This window comes from Sebastes fasciatus, chromosome 4, assembly GCF_043250625.1.
Source record: "Sebastes fasciatus isolate fSebFas1 chromosome 4, fSebFas1.pri, whole genome shotgun sequence".
Classification (NCBI taxonomy): domain Eukaryota; kingdom Metazoa; phylum Chordata; class Actinopteri; order Perciformes; family Sebastidae; genus Sebastes; species Sebastes fasciatus.
In genome coordinates this window covers 27,542,426-27,562,585 of record NC_133798.1, presented here as the reverse complement: position 1 = coordinate 27,562,585, position 20,160 = coordinate 27,542,426, and the positions used below count along the sequence as shown (strand labels likewise).

Genomic DNA, 20,160 nt, shown 5'->3' with positions numbered 1-20,160 from the left:
ACCTTCTCAGCTCACCACACTAATGTACTAATGTACAATGTAGAGAGTGAGAGCTGTCAATCAGTCACGTCTGCTGAGAGTCCTGAGTGAAGCTCTCATCAGGTAACAGAAGTGAAAACACCTGTGCAGGTGCACTACAGGTGTGCACAGTCTCTGAGCTACACAACAGTTTATAATGCTGTTAAAATCAGATCCACCTCAATCAGACACATTTAAATGCTGCTTACGTTTTAATGCATCAATAATATGAATACACTAATGTCATATAATTAATACAGAGACCCTAAAAAAATTATATTTTTGATCCTGTTGATGATTTGTGCAACACGGTAACACATTTTATAAACAAGTTTTTAAAAAAAACACCTTTCAGGTAATTTAACACTGATATAATAAGTACTTTTGTATTTGATGATGATACTTATGTACTCTAAAGTAGAATTGTGAATTTAATTGCAATAGAGTATTTTTACATATTAGTGTTGATACTGTTAAGGATTCTGAGTACTTCTTCACCAGCTGCTTCTACTGAAGTCAAATCACAAATGCAGGGATTTTACTTGTAAACAGTTTTTTTTACACAATTTTTTACAATAACTTATGAACAACAATTACAGCAGAGCAGTCGTCAGTAATAAAGTTCTTGTTCTCGGGTTTCTTCCAACAATTCTACCACAGATATGTGTAAAAAAGAAAATCACTCAATCACACCTGTATATATATTTATTGTTAGTACTTCTCATTATTACATACTACATTCCTGTTTACACCTCTGTGTACATACTGTATATTACTTCTCCTCATGCATATACATACTACATCCTGTTTACATTCAGTTTTCCCATCTGAAATAGTTATCAAATAAATAACACATTTATATTATCATTTTTATATCTATTTTAAGTGAACCATCTTATACCTTAGATTATCATTTTGCTTCTACTTTTACGTGTGATTTCCCCTTTTATATATACATATTTTATGTAAGTATAAAATACCTCAGCACTTCATCCACCCCTGTTGTCTCTTCATGTAGTTTAACTAAATCAGCAGCATCCCACAAAAAAGTACTCCACTCTTCTACTAAGGTAAAAGTACTAATACCACAGTGAAAAAAACACTGTTACAAGTAAAAGTCCTGCATTCTAAATATATCCGCATCAAAATATTATATAATATAAAAGTGAAAGTACACATAATGCAGAATAATATATTTTATAATTGTTGTATTATAGCCAGGGCTGTCAATCGATTTAAATATTGAATCGTGATTAATCGCAAATTTATGTCACAGTTTTTACCTGTTCAAAATGTACCTTAAAGGGAGATTTGTCAAGTATTTAATACTCTGTTTCATTCAGTTTTGGTAGAAACGGACGGATTAGACCTCGTTTTAGTGTCTGTGAAGCAGATTTTTCTACAGAAATCAGTATTATTAAAAGAGCCGAATGTTGAATTATTAACTAAAAATGTTTATAAGCTTGTATTCACGACGTTGTAATGATCGTAGGTTTAAAGAAACACTATTTAAAGACGTTTTGACCCTTTTTCAGACGGACTTCCTGACTCTCTTGCCGTGAGGACTGTGAGGAAGCAACTGAAAACAAAAAACAACCGGAAGTAGTAGTATTTTGATTGACAGGCCGACCCACCCATTCATGCTCAGCTACGCACGTTTAGTGGGCTGGGGTGAGTTACGCTGTTTGTGCTATTCTCTACGTAAACTTACGCAAAGGAGTGACGTATGACGCCGTGGCGCTTGTCCCTCCTTACGTCCGCAGCGTCTGTGCGCCGCCGTAGCTGTCAGTCAAAGGACATTTAAATGGCCACACTGTACGGAGCCGTTTTTTACCGTACACAGCACCGTAATAACGCCGTAACGGGGATATTGGAGCACACAGCTGCGTGAACACCGTCTCTGTTTGTTGTCGGGGTTTCTCTCTTTTATCTGAATTAATATTTGAACTGTTAAATTTGCTCAGAAAGACTAAAAACACAATGAGCGACGAGGAGGAGTTTCTGCAGAAAGCCCGAGCCGGGTTTGAGGATCTGTGTCGAGGCTTGAACATGGACGAAGAGGCGAGCAGCGAGGCGTGGAAGACCTACGAAAACATCAGCAGGAACTTCACTTTAGAGGTAGAAAACTCATGTTTATCTGGTATATATTCATTAATGTGTCTTGTTACTGTTACTGCTGCCTGGTGTCCATGTTTACCGGAGCTATCTAACGTTAGTCTACTAACGATGATAACGTTTCTCTCAGTCCACTCTCTCTATATATCTATATAGATATTAATTAAGAATAATATGGGATTTAATGACTTGTTTAAAGCAGTAAAACATATTAAAGCATCGTTTCTAAATGTAGATGTCTGTAAATATACTGTATGATGGTTAGATTCTACAAACAGGTCACTGCCACGCTAAACTAACACCATGTCAACATGATGCTGCTGAGAGGTAACACTGGAGAGGGGATGGCATTACATGGTAGGAATAATAATAATAATGATAATAGTAGTAATAATACAAATAGTAATCATAATAGCAGTAATAACAATAGTAAGTATAACAATCATAATAATAGTAATAATAATAATAGTTATAATAATAGTAGTAATAATAATAATATTTATAATAGTAGTAATAATAATAATAGTAATCATAAGAGTAATAATAGTTAATAATAATAATAGTAGTAGTAATAATACTAAAAGTAGTAATAATAATAATAGTAATACAAAAAATAGTAATCATAATATCAGTAATAACAATCATAATAGTAGTAATAATAATAGTAATCATAATATCAGTAATAATAATAGAAATAATAACAATCATAATAGTAATAATAATAACAGTTATATAATAACACAAAACAGTTTATAATAATAGTAGTAATCATAATAATAGTAATCATAAGAGTAATAGTAGTTATAATAATAATAGTAATAATAATAATAATAATAGTAGTAATAATACTAAAAGTAGTAATCATAATAATAGTAGTAATAATAAAAATAGTAATCATAATAGCAGTAATAATAATAGTAATAATAACAATCATAATAGCAGTAATAATCATAATAGTAATCATAGGAGTAATAATAACAATAATAATCATAATCATAATAGTTATAATAACTATAATAATAATACAGGAAACCGCTAAAGGGTTATGGAGGACCACAAGAGTCAAGTAAATAGTAATAAAGCATTTGATTGATTGATAACTAATTTTACAATAAAAATAGCCATTAATACATTTGTTGACAAATTGATTTATTCATCTATTAATTTAACCTGCCACCATGGCAGATATATATATTATATACAGATATTGTTTTTTAAAAACAATTCCTAAATTAAAAATAGTCAGGGATGAAGGTTACATGATCCATATTTCTACTGTCTTTTAACACTGACTCAGTGTTTACTAGGGGTGGAAGAAAATATTGATTATCGCAATATTATGTTTAGTGATACTGTATCGATCTGCCGCAGTGGCACGTGAGGAAAAAAACAAAACAATTTTAGACCCTGATTGTACTGCATTTACTTTACAGCTCTGGTTACCTTTCTGACATTTTCATGACATTTTCTGACATTTCATCGACCAAATGATTAATCAATAATGAAAATAATCAGTCAGTTTCAACCCTGATTTATTCATCAGCAAAAATAATTCAGTATTAATGAATGAAAACAATCTAACACACTCCTTTCTTTCTCTTCCTCCCTCCTCACAAACTGACTCTGTTCATCCCTCCTCTCTCTCTCTCTCTCTCTCTCTCTCTCTCTCTCTCTCCTTCCTTCCTTCATTCCTTCATTCATCCATCCATCATGTGCAGGGCAGCGACCTACACTGGCTGGCCTGTGCTCTGTACGTGGCCTGCAGGTCCGCGGTGCCGACGGTGGGTAAAGGCACCGCCGAGGGGAACTACGTCTCTCTGACCAGAATCCTACGCTGCTCAGAGATGAGGTAGGCCCACAATGCACCTGTGCACTCACCTGCAGCTCTGTCTTCTGAGTGAATGTGTGAGTATTTTCTGCTGTGTTTATACCCAGAGGTGTTTATACCCTAAAGTGTACTTAAGTAAAAGTACAAAAATATCAGCATCAAAATAAAAGTGAAAGTACACATTCTACAGAATAATATATATTATAATTGTTGTATTAAAACTAGGGCTGCCAATCGATTAAAATATTGAATCGTGATTAATCGCAAATTAATGTCACATTTTTTATCTGTTCAAAATGAACCTTAAAGGGAGATTTGTCAAGTATTTAATACTCTTATCAATATGGGAGTGGACAAATATGCGTATTATTGTTAAGTGAACTGCAACGTGGACTTGAAGCGTTTCAGAGTGTCTGAGTTCTTTGAGAGTGTTCACATTATGCACAGAAAATGCTGACTAATCGCTCTGAGTTGGTTTGGAGGGCTGAAAGGGACCATGTGTGCTGATGGACTAGATGTTGGTAGGAGCAGTAACTGTAGATGTGTCCTGTGTCTCCCGGCAGCCTGATTGAGTTCTTTAATAAGATGAAGAAGTGGCAGGACATGGCCAACCTGCCGCAGGACTTCCGTCAGAGCACCGACAAGCTGGAGAGAAACTTCACCGTGTCGGCGGTCATCTTCAAGAAGTACGTTCCCATCTTCAGAGCCATCTTCAAGGCGCCGTCGGAGGAGCCGCCACGAGTTCACCGCAGCCGCAAACAGAGGTGGGACACTGCGACCTTTGACCTCACGTTCAGACAGATGTTTTTTTTTTTGTTTCATGTGTGTCACCACCAGGGTCTGAAATTAACTTTGGTCACTTCCTGCCATTGTGGCAGGCAAGTCAAATCTGCTTAGAGCTAGTGTTAGGAGGTTAAACAGGTCATAATTCTCTCTATCCATTTTATATTGCTGTGAAAACATCTCCTTCAAACAACTAGATTTATTCAATTTCTCGCCAAAACTACATTTAACTAGATTACATTTGAGCGCATCATGATAACGTTAGAATTTACCTTCTCCCAATAGTCATTTCTACTGGACAGAGCCTGAAGGCATCATAATGTTACTCAATAGCACCTCCATTAACATTAGTAGCTCCGTTATTTAGCCAGGTAGGACTGTGCTGCTAACAGCTAACGTTACTAACTCTCCTCCTGTTGATTTCAACACAGATATGTTGTTGAGTGTAACATTATCTGGGAAAGAACGGGGTGCGCTCCTCAGGTTTAGTAGTACCATGCTGTTGAGCACTTTTTGGAAAGCATCAATAAGAGCAATGATAGTCACGGAGGCATGAGATGCCAAGGAATCAGACAACTCGGAGCCAGTTCTCTATTCCCATCTCTGGCGGGTGGCGGGTAGCGGGTGCTAATTTCAGACCCTGCTCACCACATTAGTGTCCATGTGATACGTAAATGATGATATTCTAAGTGACTTCTGTTCTGTCCAGACGCCATCCCTGCACTGTGACCGAAGTCTTCAACTTCTGCTGGGTGTTGTTCGTCCATGCTAAAGGTAAAGATTCTTCTCTTCTCCATGTCCTGTAGTCTACAGCCTCTTTCACACAGAGATCCTAGTAAATTACTGGGATCACCTTTCAGGCACCGTTAGTGATTACCACTCGTCACACATGCACTGCGTTCAGGAACATTTCTGTCTTGAGCCTTCTCACACACGTCATGGTAATGAATAGATGGGGCGAGGGACGGTCCAGCAGATGGCGCTAATGCAACACTTATGGATGTTAACCGCCATAAAACTCAACAGAAGAAGAAGAAGAAGGAGCAAGACCCTGTGCCCTCCCACTTCATGATGGAGTGAACTCTGTAGTCTCTCAGCTCAATGAAGTTCCTTCATTAATGTGGAGGTATAAATACAGCAGCAAGCTTTGGGACCAACTTCCCTCTATACAGCATGAAACTATAAATACATTTTAGAAATAGAAATATATAACATAGATAATTTATAAGAAAATATAAATAAGAAATGGGCGACGTGGCGCCCCGTCTCTTAAAATGTGCCGCCACGCTACCAGAATGCATTGCACGGCTGCTTACATAGACAATAAATGGGAAGCGTGGAAAGGACGGAGGCTGTAGACTCGTACCATCAGTCCTCTGCTAGTGGCCTAGTAGCACCAGTTTGTTCCTCTGACCAGCACATTCACAGTCACAGAGCATCTGAGTACTGAATGATGAACACATGGTGATGTTTGAAACACCCAGAAGGTGGTTTAACACGTTGTATCTCTGCCTCCCAGACGTCCTCTGTGTCTTTTAGAAAACAGACTTTAGCATGTTATCTATGTTGTTTGTGTTGCAGCAGACAACAGATGGTTTCAAACGTCTTTGAGGATTCTGTAAAAAGGACGTGATGCTAAACACCTTCTGGGTTTTTATTCTTGATGTTAGTACATGAGAGGAACTAGCTGGAGCAGCTCTGAAGTGCCTTGCTCAAGGGACCCACGGTGGTTTTACTGAGGGGAAGAGTTTAAAAACTGCTGCCTAGTGTATGTGATGTGTTGACGACTGCAGTGGATGTTGAACCCTGCCTGTGCGGATGAGGCAGTAGTACTGACAGCCTGAAGACGTGATGGCTCCCTCACCTTGTTGTTATTTGTGTCTCGTTCAGGGAATTTCCCCATGATCAGCGATGACCTGGTGAACTCCTACCATCTGCTGCTGTGTGCTCTCGACCTCGTCTTCACCAACGCTCTGCTCTGCAATGCCAGGAAAGACCTGCTCAACCCAAACTTCAGAGGTACCTCACCCTGCTCTGACCAACACTGCTGCTGCTGCGTCAATGCTGCTGCTGCTGCGTCAATGCTGCTGCTGCTGCTGCTGCTGCGTCAACGCTGCTGCTGCTGCGTCCTCAGCTTGATCAGATAGCAACATAATATTTTTGCTGTAACTTTGCTGATCTTGAACCACATCCCACTCACGTACACCTCAAAGTAGATTTGGTCCCAGAGTTGTGAAACGTGATGTTGAAGAGTGGTAACATTAAATCAGCCGTGGCGCGTAGGAAGCCTGCTTATCAGTCCTCTACTGCACTAAATCAAACACGTAAAATAAATCAAAAGTTTTGCTCTTTCTGCTGAACAAATTCCAACCAGCCAGTTCCCAAAAAAAGCCTGCAGCCGTGTATATCAGGGCTGCCCTCACTTCCTGTTGACACCTTGTGTTTCCTCTGCTCCACCCGCCTCCACCTCCCCTTCCAGACATGGTATTTATTGTACTGGAGAACCTGCTGAGAGAGGAAACTGCTCTGACATTACATCAAACTGTAGTTTTTTTTTTCCTTCTCTACATGTTGGTTTAAAAATCCTAAACTGAGGAGAACTTAAAGGGATAGTTCGACAGTCCATACTCCATAGTCAGTGTATTACTACAGTAGATGGAGTTTGGAGCAAATCAATGTCCTGCTATGGACAGGGGGCAGCAGCAACACGCATTCAAACACCTAAAAACATCTGTATCAGTTTAAGTGTACGCTATATTAAGAGTATTTTCACAGCTTTACCTCGCTGTCAGACAGCACTTTCTGACGGAGAACTGAAGCCGTTATATTGCTCCCTTCAAAGACACCAGACTACATTCACAAAACCAGCAATTCTACCCCTCAGAACAGAATTGTTGCTTTACCGCTGCATCGATCGGTTAGTTAGTTTGTGTCATTGTGTGACTTTTGTAACACCAACAAACTGTGTTCTGTGAGGCAAAATCGCTGTTTTCGTGAATGTAGTCTGGTGGCTTTGAAGAGAACATAGATAACAGTTTCAGTTCCCCATCAGATTGGGCTGTCTTCTCCAAACTGGGGCGACGTGCCGACCACCATGTACTGTAGGTAATACACTGAGTATGGAGAAGTAGCGCATACTACCACACTGAGAAACACCCCAAGTAGATCAAGCTAAAAGAAAGAAAGAAGAGCACAGTGGAAGAGCAGCTAACAGAAAATGTACCCAGAGGTGGTGCTTCACAGATATGGGGGGTGGGGAGAAATCAGCAACAGAAATACAATGAGCTGCATCGTATCGAATGCAGGTTTATGGACCGCAGAGAGTCAGCCGCTACAAACACAAAAGTCTGTCACTGACTGACTGAGTGATGAAATTACACGATTGGTCGGCCAGGTGTTGGAGTTTTCTCATTGGCCGTTGCTCTTTCAAAATGAAAAGGTGGGAACAGTCCTTTGTTTACGTTTTAAAGGGGGCGGTTCCACTCACCGTTGACGGACGGCGTCTCAACGCTTTCGGTACGTGTCCACAGGGACGTTTTTTTTATTGCCTCGCTTCCCAGCGTTGGACACAAGGCACCTGATTGGACGAACGCGTTCCCCCGTGGGCTGCTGCTCCAAGCTTTCAAACCAGAACCAACATTGCGGCTCGTTTGGAAACTTTCTTCTCTTATATCATGAAAATAGTTCACCGATATGTGTTTCTGAAAACATTTTATGAGAGAAATAATCCATGCTGATGAATCTGTCTTTATTTTAGATTGACTAAATGTTAAGTGTCTAACCATCAGGTTCCTGTCTGTCCTCCAGGTCTACCAGAGGACTTCAGCAGTAAGGACTACCGGCCGTCCTCAGGGCCATACTGCTTCATAGAGCAGCTGTGTGAGCTCCATGGCGGGCTGGTTCTGGAGGCCAAAGGAGTCAAAGAGCACTTCTGGAAACCCTTCATCAAGAAACTCTTCCACAAGAGGGTGAGACATGGGTTTATATTAGGGCTGTCAAAGTTAACATGATAATAACGAGTTAACGCAAATTTATTTTTATCTCCACTAATTTCTTTAACGCATTAACACAACTTGTGAATTTTAGGTTGTAGCGGCTCAGTTTTAAAGCTAGAGTGAAGATACTGGTATCATATGAAACTAGAGAACCTAAAAAAATAGAAAAAGAATCCATTGGTACCAACCACGTCATACTAGCTTGTCGTGAAGGAGGTTAAATAACGCTCCAAACTTACGCTAAATTTTGGTGAGGAAAAACTGTCATGGCCATTTTCAAAGGGGTCCCTTGACCTCTGACATCCAGATATGTAAATGTGTGAGAGTTTTTGTCCAAAGAGGTGTCTGAAAAATGCCCGAAAAAGAGTCTGAAAAATGTCCAAAAAAATGTCTGAAAGATGTTCGTAAAATGTCAGAAAAAGTCTGAAAATTGTCAAAAAAAAAGTGAAATGTTTTTTTGAAAATTGTCCAAAGAATGCCCAAAAAAAGTCTGAAAAATGTCCAAAAAAAGTCTGAAAATTGTCTGAAAATTGCTAAAAAAAAAGCCTGACAATTTTTTCAAAGAATGTATGAAAATTGTAAAAAAAAAGTCTGAAAAATGTCCCAATGAAAGGTAGAAGAAAAGTCTGATGCTGGTATCTTATGAAACTAGAAAAACCTAATGAATCCATTGGTACCAACCATGTCATACTAGCATGAAGGAGGTATGCAGTTATGTAAAACTAAACTTCCTGTGTCTCCCACAGATCGTCAGAGGAAAAGAGGACAGTCTGACCGGCTTTCTGGATCCCATGAACTTTGGAGACAGTTTGTGAGTGTCGGCGGTTTTAAATTCATGTGTTCACATTTGGTCATATGGAGCTAATGTGCTTTATATGAAGAAAGACAGGAAATCTAACGTGGAGAGAGTTAAGTATTGAAATAGAGTTCAATTCCCAATACATAACATCATGTTTTTATGACAGTATATTAGGGCGACTGTAGGTAAAAATAAAAAACACACAACTTCTGAGATTAAAGTCGTAAATTTATGAGAAAAGAAATTAAACTCAGGATGTTGTTTTCTTCTAAATAGTCCATATTCAGAGTCCAGATGATAATATACTGTATTCTACTCTAATCTATTGTCTTCTACTCTGATCTACTGTACTCTACTCTAATCTACTATATTCTACTGTCCTCTGCCCACAGTCTGTCTCTGACTCGGGTGTATGAGGAACATGTTCTGGCCACCGGCGGTCTGGATGAGAGGATCTTCACCGGTGAGGGGGCGAGCGAGGACATCGGGACCCCGGGGCCCTGCCTGTGTGAGGGGTTGGAGAATCAGGACAGCGCCACCTACAGGCTCCACGCCAACCTCACTGTGAGACATTTATTATTATTGTTATTATTTATTACTTTGAAAGAACAGAGGATGTAAAATGACCATCCTGGTGTCTCTGCTGTCGTCAGGCCTCGGCTCTGAAGGTCTCCACTCCTCTGACGGGGAGGAAGTACATTCAGGAGAACCGCCTGGCGTCTCCGGTCTCCTCCGCCATGAAGAGCGTGGGGCGACTCCACACGCTGCTGTCAGGAACCAAACAGGGGCCGAGCGAGAAGCTAACAGAAACTCTCAGGTCTGTTGTTGTATAGTTTAGTCTGAATGTAGTCTGGGAGTTAATGCTATAACCTCGTTAAAACATTTCACCAAAAATCAGAGATTAGAGAAAAAGTCCAAAACCTGGAAACAGGTTTGTGTATCAGAACTTTGTTTTTTCTTTTTATATAATAATTAGGGCTGTCAGTCTCTTACAATATTTAACCACAATTAATCACACATTTTTATCTTTTCAAAATGTACCGTAAAGGGAGATTTGTCAAGTATTTAATACTCTTATCAACATGGGGGTGGACAACTATGCTGCTTTATGCAAATGTATGTATATATTTATTATTGGAAATCAATTAACAACATAAAACAATGACACAATGACACAAACTCTATCCCTGCAGGACCTGTGCCAGAGATCCCAGTGATGTCATCAGCAAGCGCCTGAAGGACATGTTTGAGCTCCTCTGTCAACATTATGAGGGCAGCGGGGCGGAGAGCAGGGGAATGGGGAAAGGTACATTCACACAGACACCTGAACATGTGATAGATTAACTCCTCTCTGACCATAGACATATATACATAGACACATATATACAGAGACGCCACATTGACTCCTGGATCGTACGTCAACGTGGGCGCCATATTGGACCCTATAGAAGTGAACGGGGGAGCTGTTTTTCTGGATAAAAAGCACTGTAACGTCTACATTTCTCAACCGATTTCAATGAGTCGTTATTATATTAAAGGGTTTATAATCTACAAGGAGTAATGTTAAGTTAACGTTACGATTTTTTATCTTTTCCCAAAGCCTACGGTACACACTCGTCTCCTGAGCGTCTAACAGTGATTATAGCTGAACTATCCAGATTCAAAGTGACTGGAGACTAAACTTTATTTTTCTACTCCTCGTACATCATAAACCCTTTAATATAATAACGACTCGTTGAAATCGGTCGAGAAATGTAGATGTTATAGTGCTTTTTATCCAGAAAAACGGCAACTCCCCCGTTCACTTGTATAGGGTTACAGGCCAATCTTGCCAGGTCCAATATGGCGCCAACGTTGATGTATCGCTGCAACGGGCTGCAGCGTCCAATGCGGCGTATATGTGTCTATGTCTATGACTCTGACTACCTAAATACACGTCCTCCTTGTAGACATGGCGGTGAAGTACTTCCACCTGGCGGAGGCACTCTATTACCGAATCCTTGAGTCCATCATTGAGAGAGAGAAGATGATTCTGGGAGACGCTGACCTCTCAGTGAGTACTCTCTTACTTGGAAAAACTGCAGATATGAAATTTGAACTGGAGTCGGATTTAAGTCATAAAATGAGTGACAGGCAGGTCTGTATCTGTGTGTCTTAAAGGGATAGTTCAGGTGTTATTTAGGTATCTGAGAATTAGACAGGAGTACCAGTACTGGAGTAGATCAATGTCCTGCTGTGGATGGATTTTAGACACCTAAAAAAATCAGTTTAAGTGAAAGGTTAGTTCAGATACACCAAAGTCAGTCATTTGATTTAAGTTTTATAAATGGACACCTGTTATTGAAAGCCATAGGTGCAGTTTGCTTTGGCTCACTGAAACCCCCTAGAGGCCGCAGCCAGAAATACATGTAGGGATTTAAATATTATCTATATCTTTTATAATAACAAAGAACTAGTAATTATTGTAATTATGAATAATAATATACCTTGTTGTGTCTTCTTATTGACTGAATAGTAAACCTTTTATTTAAAACCTTAAAAAATTAAACCTTTATTGCATTCATCATACACATACAGGAACATACATGAAATTTGACCTCTGCATTTAACCCATCCTAAGTATTTTAAGACCAGTCCAGGGGGCAACTCAGGGTTTAGTGTCTCACTTAAGGACACTTCAACATGCAGACTGGAGGAGCCGGGGATCGAACCGCCAACCTCGTGGTTAAAGGACGACCCGCTCTGAATCCGTTAAATATGAAGTTTCTGTTACGTCGTTGTAAACAAACCACGTACACTGTGAGCTCCAGATCAGACTGGAGACGTAACCACCTAAAAGACGAGTGATACCTGCTGTGATATTTACTGGAAATGACTGGCAAGAATATCGCCAACAGCGAGCAGGAAACTTTCAGGTGATCTCCCTCCAGCCTGCTGCCTCTTATTTAGGTTTTTGTAGTGAAATGAGGAGGCATCGTAGGCCTATAAATAACTCCTCATTTCAACTTCACCAATCAGCTGCTCCTCGTCCATTGTGGCGCTTTCAACGTGAGCGTCAGGAATAAATAGAAACGGCATCCAGCAAAAGTTCAGCTCCAAACGCTGCGTTGCGCTGCACTGCGTCAGGTTTGACATTATGTTTGTCTGTGTGTGTGTTTCAGTGTATTCTGGAGCAGGACGTCTTCCATCGCTCGCTGCTGGCCTGCTGTCTGGAGATCGTCGTCTTCTCCTACAGACCTCCAGGAGATTTCCCCAACATGATTGGCATCTTCCAGCTCCCTGCTTATCACTTCTACAAGGTATCAATACACCCAGTCTCATCTCTCACACTGTGTGTCTGTCAATATGTCTGTTTGTTTTCAATAGACTGAGATTCTTTTGGTGTGAAAGTTAATCTGCAACAGATAACATCATTGTAATTAAAAGCAGCATTTAAATCACAAATAATATCTAAGAATGCAGTCAAGACAGCTCACTCAAATGATGTGAATATATATATACAGTATATATAATTAATAATAGTACAATAACAATAATAATGATGAGAAGAAGAATATAATTTGCATGTATGTTTACCTGACTCGATGTGAAATGTGCAGGTGATCGAGGTGTTGGTGCGCTCGGAGCAGGGTCTGTTTCGGGAGGTGGTGAAGCACCTGAACCAGGTGGAGGAGCAGGTTCTGGAGAGTCTGGCCTGGACCAGCAACTCCCCGCTTTGGGAGAGCCTCCGCGGGGCCAAAGACCACGTCCCCGCCTGCAAGCAGGTCCATAAAACACATGACATTCCTTTCATTATGTGCACTGGTTTCAGTTATTAGACTCGTAAATTTGAGTTTTTGAGCATGAATGAAGCCTGAATTTGAACCCAGTCTGTGTTTATGAAGCTTCAGTTTGTGAGTGTTTGTGGTCTGGTTGTTTTCAGGTGATGCCTCCTCAGTATCTGGAACAAAACGATGAGAGCAGCACCGGCAGCGTTCCCCTCACTCCCATCAACCACGGACCTGACCTCAACACCAACAGCATGGTCAAAGGTGTGTGTGGAACTGGACTCACTCTTAATTTATACATTTATAAATGTGTTTTTCTACTTGTCAAACTGGTAAAAAGTCTCAAAAAGAAATGAGAACAACAGGACAGATAACAAGAATCATTCAGTATGTTTACATTCACTTAAAAACCAGGTCACATTCTGGAGAAACCTGATTTAAATAAAGTTTTAGTCACCAAGCTGGAAAGTTAAAGAAACCTGATTCTCCCAGCTGGAGAGAGATGATTTCTTGTCTTTGTATATATATATATTATATATATAAATTATATATAATATTCTATTTCTATGTTTATTAACACACGATGGATGTAAAATAATAACCCCTCCCCCTCCTGCAGGCGTGTCACCCTCCCCCACCACCCTGCTGGACCGCTACAGCTCTCCTCCCGCCGGCCCGACTCGCCGCCGTCTGTTCGTCGACCCGGTGGGCATCGAGCCTCGGGTCACCTCTGCCAACACCACCAGCACAATGCCGGCCGCCGTGACCAAGACCGGCCAGACCACCCTTGTCACCACCATCCCAGCCGGGCAGACCGTGGTCAACCTGGCGACCGCCACCGTTACCGCCAACAACGGGCAGACGGTCACCATACCGGTGCAGGGTGAGGGCCTGACTACGTCACACTGAGTGTAAAACATGAACGATGATGATGATGTAACAAACGGCTGACCACTGACCTCTGCAGGTATAGCCAATGAGAGCGGAGGCATCACCTTCTTCCCGGTCCAGGTGAGCGTCACCGGACAGGGCGGAGCCACGCTGCAGCCGCTGTCCGCACAGGCTCTGACCAGCACCCTCACCGTCCAATCAGCCGTCACCAAACCAGTCGTCAAACCAGCCAGCAGCCCGCTGAGGAAAGGCTCGCTGTCGCTCTTCTTCAGGAAGGTACCGACTTTATTTTTTATTTATTTCATCATGATGTCTTTAACGTACACCTCACATCTCACACCTGTTTACTGGTGGTTGAATATTCACCTGGTATCTTCCTCTCTCAGGTGTACGTAGATATATTCACCTGGTATCTTCCTCTCTCAGGTGTACGTAGTGATATTAATCTTGTATCTTCCTCTCTCAGGTGTACGTAGTGATATTAATCTGTATCTTCCTCTCTCAGGTGTACATAGTGATACTCACCTTGTATCTTCCTTTCTCAGGTGTACGTAGTGATATTAATCTGTATCTTCCTCTCTCAGGTGTACCACCTGGCCAGTGTGCGTCTCAGAGATCTTTGTGCCAAACTGGACATCTCGTCAGATCTGAGGAGGAAGATCTGGACGTGTTTTGAATATTCTCTGGTTCACTGCACCGACCTGATGATGGACCGCCACCTCGACCAGCTCCTCATGTGTGCTGTTTACGTCATGGCGAAGGTCTGTCTTTTACATATATACTGTATGTGTACTGTGTGTGTGTTTCTACATATATACTCTACGTGTACTGTGTGTGTGTCTCTCTATTGAAGTGAATCTACGTGTTTGTTGTTTTTGTCAGGTGACCAAAGAAGACCAATCCTTCCAGAACATTATGAAGTGTTACCGCACGCAGCCTCAGGCCAGCAGCAATGTGAGACCCTCATTAAAAAATTACTTTTTAATCTAAAAAAAATCACTTAATATATAAAATTTGAAAAGGACTTATTAGTAATCTAAAAAAAACAAAAAACAACTTAATCTAGAAAATTTGAAAATAACTTTTATTAATCTGAAAGATAAAAAAAATCACATAATATATAAAATTAGAAAATTACTTAATAATAATCTAAAAACTAAAAAACACTCAATCTATAAATGTTTTTAATTAATTATTAATAATCTAAAAAAAATAAAAAACACCAAATTTATAAAATTACAAAATTACTTATTGATAATCTTAAAAATAAAAACCTTAATCTATAAAATTAGAAAATTACTTTTTAATAATCTCAAAAAATAAAAACACTTAAATGTATAAAATTTGAAAACTACTTATTGATATTGTTAAAAATAAAAAACTTAATGTAGTAAATTTGAAAATTACTTTTAAATAATAAAAACATAAAAACACACTTAATCTATATAATTTGAAAATTACTTATTAAGAATCTAAAAAAAACACTTAATTTATAAAATTTGAAAATTACGTACTAAGTAAAATATAATTACATCGAAATTGTACTTAACTGTGTGTGTGTGTTCACGTGCGTGTCTGTGTTTCAGGTGTACAGGAGTGTGTTGATCTCAGGGAGGAGGAGACGTCACTCAGGCAGCACCGACACCAACAAACAGAGCTCACCTGCTGACGCCAACCAGGATCCAGGTAGAAAACACCTGTTTTAGTGAGTCATTGACTGAACATCGTCTCTGTCTCCTTTCAGCCTCTTTTAGCTGTTGCTTTTAGACTTCATGTCTGGTTCAGTCTCTGTTTTCAGAATAAAAGCTGTGAAAAGCAACAAAAACAGCTCAAAGACTCCAACCCCTCTCTGTCCTCAGCACATGAATGAAATGCAGCTTTACGGTTTATTCCTCAGTCTTAATGTGGAGATACGTTTGTCTGTTTGTTGCTGACTGACGTCTCCACCGGTCTCCTCCCAGCAGGTGGAGACATCAGTCCAGTTCCTATTCGCTCCAGCAGCACCTTGCCCACGCCCCGGCCTGGCAGCGCTCCCTCCACCCCCACCAACACCTCCAACAAGACCTCCTCCTCCTCTTCCTCCTCCTCCTCCCCCACCTCTTCTGGGGGTGACGGTGAGGAGGAGCGAGGAGACCTGATCCACTTCTACAACAACATTTACATCAAACAGATGAGACCCTTTGCTCTGAGATACTCAGCCAGCTCACCCTCAGCAGGGGTACGTCCACACTTCCACCTCACACTTACTGTCATATGTTTTACTTATACATATGAGAATTTGTTTATGTACACAAGTTCATTCATTGATAGTCAGACATGCATGTTTTACAAGTTACATATTATAAATATTACATACATACATATTGCATGTTTTGTAAGTTACATAAGTAAGTTAAGGAGCAGTGTGTTTGGGCTGCAGCAGGGGGTGCTAAAAAAAACGAGAACAGGTGATCCAGAGCTGTACAACCAGCCATGAAGGAACGCAAGACGTTAATCATCACAGTTAGTGGGACATTAAAGGACCAGTGTGTAACATTTAGGGGGATGTATTAGCAGAAATAGAATATAATATTAATAACTAGTAGCCCAGAATGGACAAACCAGACCCTGTTAATTGTTATTCGATAACGTTACTCGCTGCTGTCAGAAACAAAACCATTTTTCGGACATTTTTTCGACTTTTTTTGGTCTTTTTTTCTGGCATTTCTCAAATATTTTCAGCCTTTTTTTGGATATATTTCCGACTTTTTTTTGGACATATGTCAGACTTTTCTTTTTCTTCGTTTGTGCCTTCTTTTGGATATTTTTCGGACAGTTTTCTGACTTTTTTTGGACATATGTCGGGACTTTTCTTCTGCCTTTCTTCTGCCATTTTCTGGACAATATTTGGACTTTTTTTCATTTATCAGACTTTTCTTCAGCCCTTTTTTTGGAAATATTTGGGATATTTTTCAGACAGTTTTCCGACTTTTTCCTGACTTTTTTCGGACATGTCGGACTTTTCTTTGGCCAGTAACTTCAGTCACGTATTCCAGTTTAAAAAAGTTTACCGAAGAAAGTTTTAAATTTCATTGTGATTTCATGGTAGAAACACAATGTGGTCCTGTAACTAATGCAGCGCTCTGCCCGACTCTACCGCCCGACGCTATACATAATGTCACTCACGATATTAAAGGGAGCATCAGTCACCAACAATAATTCATAATATTCATAACTATGTTTTCTTTCAGCTTTAGAGAGAAACTCTTCACAGCTCACTGATATGTGTTTGTGTGTGTGTAGGTGGAGACCCCCCCCCTGTGTCCGTACCCCACCCTGAGGACTGGTTCCCCCCGTCGGATGCTTCTGTCCAGTAAACACTCCATCTACATCTCTCCTCACAAGACAGGCTCCGCCCCCACGCCGCCCACCCCCCGAGACAAGATCTACTACTACATCTGCAGCAGCCCCCCCAACGTGAGACTACACACAGTACACACAGTACTACACTCGTATATCATCTCTACCGTCCTAAATCATGATACATCTTCATCCAGAGGGAAATACAGATATATAGAGTACAACTGAATATAAACACCATGATTATCAATAAGGGAGCTAGACAGGAAGTGAGGTCATGACTCTCTCCAGCTGATCAGATCAATAATTCTGTGATCATGACGTCGTCTGACTAAATCAACATACATGAACAGAGTAATAAGAGCAGATCTGCTAGGTGATCTGATCTATTCAAACTGATCAATCACACAGAGGGTTAGAGACGATCCAGACGGGTCCAGTCCAGACTGGAAAAATAAAGTAATTTTTTCTGAATAAAAAATGAATGTGCACGGGGAAAGCGCCCCGGTCCAGTGGGTTGATGATGTTTGATCACGTAACACCCCCAAAGAGAAACATTTTCCGATCCTCCACGCTTCTCCGTCAATGCTGGACCAGTTTAAAACGCCCTTAGTCTCTGAGACACAAACACACAGGAAGAACGAGCTAAATGTGACAATTATGATAACTCACATCACTCTGTGACCTCCGACTGACCCCTGAGTGACCCCTGCTCTGTGACCTCTAACCCCGCAGCGTCTGCAGGAGATCAACAGTATGATCCGCACCGGAGAGACCCCGACCAGGAAGCGCAGCATGCCTCTGGAGGAGGAGACGTCCCCCAAGAGGGTCTGTCCCGACAACCACTCGGCTCTACTGCGCCGCCTCCAGGACGTCGCCAACGACCGCAGCTCCTCCCACTGAGGCTGCACGCCCACACACACACACACACACCAACACCATCATGCTACACCAGGGGTGTCAAACACACGGCCCGGGGGCCAGAACCGGCCCTCCAAAGGGCCCAATCAGGCCCACTGGATGCAGAGAAGTCAAAACCAGTGTGCTTGGTGTGTTCACAGCACCTTTCAGTGCTCAAGGAATATAATATTTGGTGCGACTATCAGACTCATGGCGGGAAATACAAGAACTTGCCAGGAAAACTGAGAAGATAAGAGGTCAACGACACATTTCATCATCTCATCTCTTTTGTAAATGGATTGTTCACTAATTTGAACATTTTCAGAATGTACTTCTTCTCCCTAACAGGAAGTGGACATTTTGGAGGTGTTGTTATTTATATGTTACTATGCAATGGTTTTACTGGTCCGGCCCACTTGAGATCAAATTGGACTAAAATGAGTTTGACACCCCTGTGCTACACCTTCACTGTCCTGTCATACGTGGTTAAGAGATCAGGTCACTTCCTGTCCTGCTGCATCACCAGCTCTCCGTTCTGATTGGCTGACCACTCACCTGTAACGGAGCATTGATACCAAGAGCGAAGCAAAGTTTTTTGTGCGATGCAATTACAGACAAAGTTACTGCAAAGAGGCGAATAGACGCAAATTAGATGACTTTATGTTGAGTGTTGATGTAGCAGCTGCGTAGCCTGGCACTGATCCATCCAAACAAGCATTTTAAAAGTTGTCTGCTTGTCGTCTTGCGGACAGACCTGACAAAGCATGAATTCAGACTTTTTACAAATCAGCATCATTATGTAGTTATTTCAGCATCATTTTGATCTGTTTATTGATATTAAATCACAGCACAATCTGTTTATTTTGAGTACATACACACGGGAACACACGTAGTGACGTGTGGCTTGCTAGAAACAGATTTTTTATTATATTAAAAAAAGTCGCTGACAAAGATCCAGTTTGGTTTGAATCATTTTAACGGGAGAGTTTAACACTAAATCTGCATTTAATCTGGTTTTATTCTACATCAAACATTCATTAATCACAATAATAATATACTTTACAGTCTATTAAATCACTGTTTCTGAACATACTAATAATCAGTGAGAAGCTGGTGATGCTTCTTCATTCCATCCATTAACTCTCCGATACCAGAATGTATTTTAGGATTTCATGATAAGGAGTTACTGAAGCCGTGTGATGAAGTTCAGCTTCTGTCTTTGTCTTTTTAAACTTATCTTCTTCTAGTTTTATTATTTTCTGATTCTAATAACATAATATGATTTAATTCTGTTAGTTTACAAGAGCAAACATCATTAACGTGTATAATGTTTAAATGGTAAACTCTGTAATTGTGTTTTAACTGGTCCGTCACCGACCGTCAGGATGAGAAGTGTGTAAATATTTGTAAAAAGAGAGAAAGAGAAGTTATTTTATGGAGGTGATGTAAGTTAAGTGCCTTTATTTTTTACTCCTGAATCTGTTTTTGTTTGTTTACATCCAACAGATTTAATAGATTTTCTCTCTGATGGAATAAAATGTTTTAAAGAGACGTTGTTGATTCTGTGTCTGAACTTATTCAGGCTGATTGATTAATGAGCAGAAATATTTTTCAGATATTTTTGTGATTTTTTTCCGACTTTTTTTCGAATATACAGTATGTCGGACTTTACTTCTGCCTTTCTTCAGCATTTTTTTTTTTTTTAAATATTAATCAGACATTTTT

At 40.3% G+C, this 20,160-nt stretch overlaps 1 protein-coding gene across 2 annotated transcripts; it reads left to right on the top strand.

Moving 5' to 3' along the window:
• The first annotated feature begins 1,780 nt into the window (after nucleotides 1-1,780).
• On the top strand, nucleotides 1,781-19,986 carry rbl2 (retinoblastoma-like 2 (p130)). Of its 2 annotated transcripts, none has more exons than XM_074633305.1 (22): nucleotides 1,781-2,136; nucleotides 3,852-3,982; nucleotides 4,525-4,725; nucleotides 5,454-5,518; nucleotides 6,635-6,763; nucleotides 8,552-8,712; nucleotides 9,486-9,550; nucleotides 9,931-10,102; nucleotides 10,192-10,355; nucleotides 10,732-10,844; nucleotides 11,488-11,591; nucleotides 12,700-12,837; nucleotides 13,138-13,302; nucleotides 13,461-13,569; nucleotides 13,925-14,188; nucleotides 14,273-14,472; nucleotides 14,781-14,957; nucleotides 15,079-15,150; nucleotides 15,783-15,882; nucleotides 16,161-16,414; nucleotides 17,479-17,652; nucleotides 18,271-19,986. In XM_074633305.1, the coding sequence occupies exons 1-22, from the start codon at nucleotides 1,999-2,001 to the stop codon at nucleotides 18,436-18,438; spliced, it is 3,264 nt and encodes a 1,087-aa protein (XP_074489406.1). In that variant the 5' UTR covers nucleotides 1,781-1,998; the 3' UTR covers nucleotides 18,439-19,986. The 2 variants fall into 2 exon arrangements, with proteins under 2 accessions (XP_074489406.1, XP_074489405.1); XM_074633304.1 differs by having other exon boundaries at nucleotides 1,786-2,136; nucleotides 16,158-16,414.
• Nucleotides 19,987-20,160: the final 174 nt, after the last annotated feature.

Coding starts and splice junctions, on each gene's coding strand:
- rbl2 (XM_074633304.1), top strand. CDS start 1,999: ATGAGCGACGAGGAGGAGTTTCTGCAGAAAGCCCGAGCCGGGTTTGAG. Junction 10,356..10,731: donor AAGCTAACAGAAACTCTCAG/GTCTGTTGTTGT, acceptor CTATCCCTGCAG/GACCTGTGCCAGAGATCCCA. Junction 12,838..13,137: donor CTGCTTATCACTTCTACAAG/GTATCAATACAC, acceptor TGAAATGTGCAG/GTGATCGAGGTGTTGGTGCG.